Source organism: Amphimedon queenslandica, unplaced genomic scaffold (assembly GCF_000090795.2).
Source record: "Amphimedon queenslandica unplaced genomic scaffold, v1.1 AMPQUscaffold_13127, whole genome shotgun sequence".
NCBI classification, from domain to species: domain Eukaryota; kingdom Metazoa; phylum Porifera; class Demospongiae; order Haplosclerida; family Niphatidae; genus Amphimedon; species Amphimedon queenslandica.
The window spans coordinates 19,599-28,882 of NW_003546637.1; the positions used below are offsets into that span (position 1 = coordinate 19,599).

Genomic DNA, 9,284 nt, shown 5'->3' on the forward strand with positions numbered 1-9,284 from the left:
GTTTTACTTTTGCAGTCGATGATAGTGAGCTGGAAGACGCTATGAAGTCCTACTGCACTAAACACACTGCGTCAAATAACAAGTGGGCGCTAAATAATTTTCAGGAGTGGTTTGTGCAAAGAAAGACTAGTCTTCCTAAGTATGAAAGCAGGCAGCCGCTAGAACTGCTCTTAACTGATGAACCTTCTGAGCTAAGCCATATATTAAGCATGTACGTCAAAGAAACAAGGAAAGTGGATGGCAGCGAGTACACCCCCAAGACCCTATACCTACTACTGGCTGGGTTACAGCGCCAAATCCGTCTCAATAAAGGAAGAGCATCCTCTATTAATATATTTAGTGATCCTCTGTTAGACAGTTTTTACAATGTATGTGATCATGAGTTTCAACGCCTTCGTCTGGTTGGTATAGGTGCTAAGGTATCTCATATTGAGCCACTGTCAAAAGATGATGAAAATAGTCTTTGGGAAAGTAAAGTATTATGCTTATCAACTCCAAATGGTTTATTAAATTGTGTTTTTATTTACAATGGTAAAAATCTTTGCCTAAGGGGAGGTGATGAGCACTGCCAATTAAAATTTTCTCAGTTACGTCGAGAAGTTTTGACTGTAGATGGTGTTTCAAAGAGCCTCTACATCTACACTGAACATGGCAGCAAGAATCGCTCAGGTGGATTTGGAGAGCTGCATGTACAGAACAAAGTCGTTCGTCATTTTGAAGTACCTGAAGCAGGAGATAGAAGTTATGTGAAGATCCTTGACCTGTATTTGTCCAAAGTCCCAAAAGAAGCTATTGAAAAGGACAATTTTTATGTTCGTCCAGTAACTGTCGTTGGAGAAGGAAAGCCATGGTTTTCCAGCGTTCCTGTAGGAAAGAATAAATTGGCCACCATGGTTAAAACCATGTGTTCTAAAGCTGGATTACAAGGGAATAAAACAAATCACAGTCTCAGATCGTTTGGAGTCTCATCTTTGTTTCAGGAAAATGTGCCAGAAAAAATAATTCAGGAGAGGTCTGGTCATAGATCTGTTTCTGCTCTTAGGATGTATGAAAAAACAACAAGCAAACAGTTGATTGAAGCGTCTCGAGTCCTCTCATGCATACCATCACAATCAATTGATGATTTACCTGAGCCTAGCGATGGGAAGCCAGATTCACCTAGGTCTAGCGATGTTAAGCCAGAGCCAGATAATATGCTAGAGCAGTCTGATCCAAAGAATAACATGTTTCGTGGGTCCACTTTCTCCAACTGTACATTTCAACTGAAATAGAAATTTGGCTTTCTTTGTGGACTACGTTATGTTTTATGGACTACGGAAACACTATAGGTACTATTTTGATATAATTTAGATTTGACATTGATTTAGATCACTTATGAAAAGTTTATTGATAATAAATTTTTAACAATTAATGATATCCATTTGGTTTGAAGCCATACCCAATGTGTTGAAACCACAGTGTTACAAATGTGCAGTGTTACAAATGACAGGCTGTGTTACATCACATCTGCAACCACAGGCGGTGCCTTTGATACGCCCACTCACTATTATACAATGAACAGTAAAACATCAGTGACCGCTATTATGTGAGAAGAATAATGTTATTAGTGTTGCTGTTGTTGGTGCTATACCAAGTAAGACTCATGCATGATTCTGTAGAGCATTATCACAAGAGAGAGAGACTATTATTACAGGCTAGCAGTTAGTGGGTCACTGCATGTAGTCAAGGGACCACGAGAAATATTTTATCTCTACTTTCTTAAGTTTCTTGCTGCTGGAGAAGTGTCTGGACAACAGATCAGTCTTTTCTTGCTGCAATACTGCTCAAGAGGTGCTCCCGTTTCATAGCCTTCACAAACGCCATTTTTGTTTCATTGTAACCACACCCAAATCAGTAAAAAATTGAAAATTAATCTACCACATTAGACCATTGACATTTAAATAGTAGCACACACACATGGGCATGAGCAGAATAGGCGTGACTGGAGACACACATGCATGCATACATACATACAGAAGACTTCTCGCCTGAGTGGGGCTTGCTCAGGCTCGCCCCAAAAAAAGTATTTGCTATGATTGGTTTTGCTATGATTGCAATGGTTATGTGGTTAATAATAATGAATAATGTTATGATTATAATAAATATTTTGTCTTATTGAAATGGCAACTGCCCGCATCGGTACCGCATGTGTAAGGGGAAACCATAAATTTAATTTGAGTGGCCTTATTTTCATCTTTTTTATCAATCATCATTGCATTTGCATTAGCACAGCAATCATGTTCATGCACTTGATCTATTTCATTGACATGCAGAGATCTTGTCATAATCTAAATGCTTCCTCAATTCTAGTGGGTTCATCAAAATATGGTCTAACGTCAATAATAGAACTAACATCACTTTCTGTTAAAGGCTTGCACCTGTCTGTAGAGTGCCATTTAAGGGTAGGCTTTCTTTTATTGGTATACACTTTATTATTATCAAAATTTTCATCTTCAGAATCATCATTACATTCTTCTACTCTATCAATACATGCCACATCAACAATCCCTGCTACATAACAGATGCCTTTTGTATCAACAGGGATTGCACTTTGACTATCTAATTGGCTATCAGGATCGTCATTTGAATATGAGTATACTGATTCATAAAAATAAGGCTCACTATTCTTTGTGTGACATTGCTTACCAAAATCACTAAAGCTAATCAATTTGAATTTTTATATGTGATTAGCTGCATGTATCAATACTCCAACTTTGTGGGATCTGTTTTTCAAAACTGATTGCTTGATGGAGCATTAAATTTACTGTCATGTGATATGTTCTCAAAATCTACACTTTTCATACTTGATGGCAATAAATCATGAACTATTTTGGGCTGTAATAATAATGCTTTAATAATTTTCGGAAAATAATGTTCCCTTGCTTCACTATTTTGTGCATGTAATGAGTAATTAAAATGCGATCTATACAATAATTGACCATAATTACGATCACAAGAATCTTTATTTGCCATTTTGAAGTTATCCATATCATTATCTGATAATGTAAACTTTAAAAATATATCTTTTGTTACACGTCATATTGCGTCTCTATTTTCATAATACCGTTTCAAAGAGTTTTGCTTTTTAGGTCCGGATTTTGTTGATAGTGTTCCTTTGACTTTCTTTTTTGGGGGGCTCAGATTCTTTTGATAAGTCTCTAGATTGTTGCTGCTGATCATTAGAAGATGTTGCTCTTGAATGATTTAAAGATTTTATCTTTTAAGGACTGTATTAGCGTTATACAAGTTTTGGAATAGTAAGTTGACTTAATAATTTTTGCAACCTTGTTTTTGTTATTCCAATTCTTGTACTATTGCAAAACATAACCTGGATGGATGGCATGATACTGCCAAGAATATGGAAGCTTATGCCTTCATGTAATTTTATATGCAATTGTTGCCTGACTTTTGACCTTGCTACTTTGTCTAATATAATAAGCTCGAGCATAAAATCAAGTTTTAACAATAACTTCTTCAAATTTTGATTTAATTTTATATTTTTTGAAAGTTTCTTATTTCAGTTCAGTTACTTTTTTTCCTACTTCCCTTTTTACAACTAGCACCACAACAATTAAATTTAGCATGAAAACAACAAACAAGTACCACAACATAAGGCGTGGATACAAAATGCAATTAAGACCATCATCAGTGGCAACTCTACTGCTTATCATTGTAAACACTTATCTTGATGAATCCAAATAAGTGCTGCTTAGAATTCAAGTGCAGCTCATCAAAACTATCTTCAAGTAAGGGAGCAGCTGAAATATTGAAGTCACTCTGAGTCAGAATTTATAAACATTCTTTGTAATTAATTTTATTTCCCTATTAGTTGCTCTAAAAAGAACTGGTGACCTCTTACTCTGCGCACTCCTTAAAAGTGAGCAAACTGCATAGGAAGAGACAAAAGAATAGAGCAGATTATCTGATTACAGGATAGTTATAAAAGTATGAATGGGAAATAAAAAAACATGAAACAGAGAAGTACTGAAATGAAGAAATGAGTTTCGAGTATATGGAAATACTCTGGAACATATGTCATACAGAACTGTAGGTTGCAAAGCCACGGTCATCCTATCGAGGATGTTATAGATCTAACTATGTATTCAGAGGGAGATTCTGAAATAGATCTTGTGCTTAGAAAGTCTCTGTACCAATGGTTATTAACGGGAGGTAATCCTTGGTCTTTTGAAGTCCCACCCGGAGACCAGGGTTGGGGCGAAGTACGTTGGTACTTCTCCTTAAATATGTTTTTTTGGTACTTGTACTTATACTTAAGTCTTTTTTAAATTTTACCAATGTACATATACTGAAGTATTAGTCTATGTACTTGATGTACTTGATGAACTTACAAGTCTTTTTAGGTACTTCTAAATCTGTTTAAGTACTTATATAAAGTGTGTATTATCAACACAGCTGGTGTGATTACATGTACTATCAGTATTATCAGTGTATAACAGAAAGGAGCCGCAAATTCACGTGCATCACTGGATCCGGCACACTACTACTTTGGCTTGAACTGAGAAGTCAGAAGCAGACTCTTCACTTGTCTGTAATTGTAGCTGTCAATGGCTGAGGCACTAAGTCAAAGTACATGTACTACTTCTAAACATCCAGCAGTACGTCAGCACTATATTGTCCCTGAATCCTTACCTTCTGGAGACTTTAAAGCTCAGTGTAAATACTGCTCCAAAAGTATCACAGCATCTGTGAAAGTCACTACAAACTGGTGAAGACATCTGGTAGGATGCATAGTATGTGCATGTCAATGTTTCATAATAATCTTATTATGTAGAACCGTGTGCATCAAGTACAATTAAAACAAGAATCGCAGGCGTCACAGCTAACACTAAGTCATATCATTAAGGATTACAAGAAGTATGATTCGAAGAACCTAAAGCAGATACAAGCTAATAGTGCTCTCATTGACTTCATTGCTCATGATCTTATTCTACTTGCCATTGTTGATATTACTAAGTTTCAGATGTTTATAGAAACACTGGATCCCAAGTATGAAATTCCAAGTCAAAAACAATTGTCGGGCGTTTTACTTAGGAGTAAGAACTCTGCTGTTAAGAGAAAGGTTTTGGAGAAGCTTTCAAAGGCTGAAGTCATCCATCTTACTATAGACCTTTGGTCAAATCGCCAGATGAAAACATACATCGGAATTACGGGTCATTACATCTCAGATCAATGGACACTGGAATCAGTCATGCTTGGCTGCCGTTGTGTCATTGGAAGGCACACCAGCAATAACATTTTATCGTGGTACCATGAGATTGTTGCTGATTTTTGTATAAGCAGCAAAGTATGACACATAGTCACTGACAGTGGAGCTAACATAAAAGAAAGCCTTCCGTAGTCTCATATTACCAGTTTACAATGAAGATATACCAACTGACAGTGATGATGAAGAAAGTGATAAGAATGAATCTGTTTCTGTTGATCTGATTATTGAGCACCATTCATGTTCCGCTCATACGTTGCCATTAGTTGTAAAAGATAGGCTCACAAAGGCAGGCTCAATTGGGACCACTATTAAAAAGTGCTCCAACCTTGTGTCCAATGTAAGGAAGTCTACAATTGCTGCTAAAAGATGAAAGAAAATTGCAAGCTAGTAATGCCACAAGATATAACTCTCAGCTTAAATGATTAGGTCGGTCTTATCTGTACCAGAGAGGAAGGTAGCTGAATTAGATGCTCCAAAATTAACAGCACATGAGAGAAATGTACTGCGTGACATAGTAGAAATATTGCAGCCATTTGAAGAGGCTACAGACTTTTGTTCAGATCAGTTGTGTACCGTCGGCATGTTATGTCATACCTTGTGTAAGAGGACTTAACCACCATATACATGGCACGATATCCAAGTATCATTCAGCCTTTGTACAAGTACTCAAGCATGTTATGAAGAAAATAAAGTCTACATTAAAGCAGCAATTTTAGATCCCAGATTTAAGTTACGATGGTCTCTGAATGAAGATGAGAAGAAGGAATTTACTGAGATCATAATTTCATCACTAGAAAATAACGAATGTCTACAACTAATGCCATTAAATTCTATTTAAGAAGCTGAATGTAGCCCACAGCCAAAGAGAGCCAAATCACTATATGTGACCATAATTTAAAAAAGGTACCTTATGGCGGATTTTAAAATTCATCATTATGATGAAAAATATCAGCCAGTGAGTGCTTTGTTAGTCAATAATTGTTTCTAAGAGTTACATAGTAACATTTTGCATCCTCTGGAGCAATTTTATGATGAATGGAGCTCAGGAAGTAGGATTTTTAAGGCTATAAAGACCAATTTTCCTATCCGCCATAAGGTACCTTTTGTCAATTATGGTCACATATAGTTTTATACCAGAGCCTTCCGTGCAATTGCAGTCTCAGTCTATTTCTTTCAAAGATGAAGTAAATTGTTGTCTTGATAAATGTAAATCCAACTGAGCTCTGGAAAAGAGAAATGGACAAATTTCCTCGTCTCTCAATGTTAGCTAAAGAGATCTTGGGTGTGCTATCTTCATCAGCTCCAGTGGAGCATCTTTTTAGCATCGCTGGTAAACTACATAGACCTGAACGATGTCACTTAAAGGATTCACATTTTCAAGAATTAATGTTTATTTGGTGTAATAGTAATTAATAAAAATGATTATAATTGTATAATTAAATCTACTTTAAAAAGTACTTATACTTGTACTTAAGTACATATCAAAATACCTGAACTTATACTTAAGTACTATTATCAAAAAGGTATATGTACTAGTACTTATACTTAAGTATTTTGTAAATGTACTTGGATTTTACTTAAGTACTTTTCAAAGAACTTCACCCCAACCCTGCCGAAGGCTTGCCTTTTTGTAGTAGTGTCTCAGTAGTTATGTTGAAGGCAGAGTCTACGGAAGATTTCAATATGGAAAGGTTAGTAAGTCATGGTGATATTACAAAATTAAATGTTTGCTAGTATTACAGAATTAAATGTTTGCTGGTATTACAGAATTAAATGTTTGCTGGTATATAGGGATTCTGAATAGGGATTCTGAATAAAAATCATCTGGTTTGTCATTACAAGACTCTGATAGTGATTATCATGATACTAAATCTGACGTATCGAGTGCTGATATTGTCTGTCAGTGTTATTTAATTCAATTATGGTTATGTTCTACTATGGGAGAGTTTTATTATCCAGTACAGTTTTGATTGCAATGAGCACTCAGTAAAAGCCTTGGAAGCTGTTGAAAACAATTTAGGATTTAAGTGGAGTAATGCAGGCACAATCAAGTTGTGATTTACAACATGATGCAAGGCAAGTTCATAATTTCAAGACTGCTGAGAAATAAAGTAAAAAAGTGGCATAATGACTCTTGGTATTTCTGGAAATGATACTTTAGCCTGTATCATGACTACCTGCAAGCAGGAGAAAGGAAGCAATTTCCTTATTTGTTCAGTCCTGAACCGTATTGGCCACAGACCAGCTGCTTAAGAATCTCAAAAATTTCTGTACTGGTTCTACTTTGTGTTCTTTCAGTGGATCCAACTTACATTTTAGGATCCTTCTACATCGCACTAGTCACTTTCAATAACCTCATGGTTAGGTTACAACAAGTCATCATAGTGATCCAGTCATGCTCGGCCCTATTTTGGTACATGAAAGAGAAAGACTTTCTGACCTTTTCATTACTTTGCTTTCACACTTATTCGTCTCAATCCACTTTTGACAGATCTAAAATGCATTGGAACTAATGGAGAACCTGAGCTCATTAAAGCCTTTCTTATATATTTTTCTAAAGCTATTCATTTAAATGAGCATGTGCAGAATATAACCACTGCTCCACCTTACGTGATGATTGCTACAGCACCGAGCATGAGCACGAGTATAAAAGGGGGGTGAGCTGCCCAGTCAATTAAAAATGGCGGGTGGCTTTTGGATGAGATTAAAACAGGGCAGTGAGGGAAGGTAGCATGCAGGCACCACAGGCATCCATAAGACCTGATCTTAAGGGTACAGACAGTTTTACTAACATTTAGCCAAAATAAAAAAGTAGGTAACAATAGAATATGACACTGTGCCAAGACAGTCATTTATAACGGAAGTGAGGGAGATGGTCAGAAGAGAGCAGGGTGAAAGTAAAGTGCAGTTAGTGTGGAAGAAGATGAATGAAGGAAGTGAAGATTCTGAAATGGAGGAGAGAGTGGTTACTAGCTACTGTAAGCTCATTAAATCACACTGATTAACAGTGGCCTATACAAATAAATTATAGGCACTAGAAATGAGATCAGAGGATATGAGGGAGAGAACCCGCCTATTCTTCGAGGGTTGGACTACTGCGGGTCATGCTATTGCTCCCCTTGTGTCATTCAGTCTCCTCCTAGTTTCCTCCGTGGATCATGTGATCCTCATCCCGCCAATGATCAAAAGAGATACCAGCTATATAAGAAATTATGGAGCCTTTTGATAAGCTAGGAGTGTGGCGGGAGAGGGTTACCTTCAGTTGAAAGAGGGTAGGACAGCAAGGGATGACAGACAGGACATAATGCCTAAATGTGTGATTGATGTGAGTAGTAAATCGTTATAAATTATACACTTGCATTTGTAAAATTAGGAAATCAGAAGGAGATATCCAAGCCATGATGGCCATTACAGAGACTATATGAGTACTTTTGATGCAGGTGGATATGATGAGAGTCCTAATGATATGGAAACAATATAATTATTACATGTACATATAACAGCTGACAATAATAATTTTAATTTAAATTTGTACATGTACAGTACCTGAAGTATTGTAAATCGTGATAATATGAGACTAAATGAATAAAAGAATATAGATTTATTATGAGAGAGATGCTCATGTAACTCACCATAAAAAGTGAAAATAAATAATAAAAAACACAGAATACAATTTGCAAAATCTGTAACACACAAAACGAACTTAGTAGAAGCCATTGAAGCATTCCATATTTGTCATACTCCAATGACTGCTGCTAAAGCCGAATTGAATGTAACAGAAGTTGTAAGTTGCATTCGGTGTTTAATTATAATTCATTGTCGCTGATATCATCATCGCTGACATCTGATTCATCATCACTGCTGGGGATTATTTCACCTTCTTGCATTACAAGTACTGGTATGTCCTCCTCCTCCTCTGTATCATCCTGATCAGCAACAGAGCTATCAATGAAAGTAATGAAAAATAACAAGAAACATGAAAGCAACATACTCCAAAATAACTTTGTTCTTGGCAATG

The 9,284-nt window shown here is 36.3% G+C and overlaps 1 protein-coding gene and 1 long non-coding RNA gene across 2 annotated transcripts; one reads left to right on the top strand and one right to left on the bottom strand.

Moving 5' to 3' along the window:
* The first annotated feature begins 41 nt into the window (after positions 1-41).
* LOC105314040 (glutamine-rich protein 1-like) lies at positions 42-1,271 on the top strand. The gene has a single exon (XM_011407948.1). It carries the CDS (start codon positions 42-44, stop codon positions 1,269-1,271), a length of 1,230 nt encoding a protein of 409 aa, XP_011406250.1.
* A 6,764-nt stretch (positions 1,272-8,035) lies between these two features.
* Positions 8,036-8,594, bottom strand: LOC109585046 (uncharacterized). The gene is made up of 2 exons (XR_002186292.1): positions 8,523-8,594; positions 8,036-8,464 (listed from the first exon to the last, which is right to left on the bottom strand). It is a non-coding gene; the product is annotated as an uncharacterized LOC109585046 (long non-coding RNA).
* Positions 8,595-9,284: the final 690 nt, after the last annotated feature.

What these genes read in the sequence shown, in the direction of transcription:
- LOC105314040 (XM_011407948.1), top strand. Translation starts at nt 42, where the DNA reads ATGAAGTCCTACTGCACTAAACACACTGCGTCAAATAACAAGTGGGCG.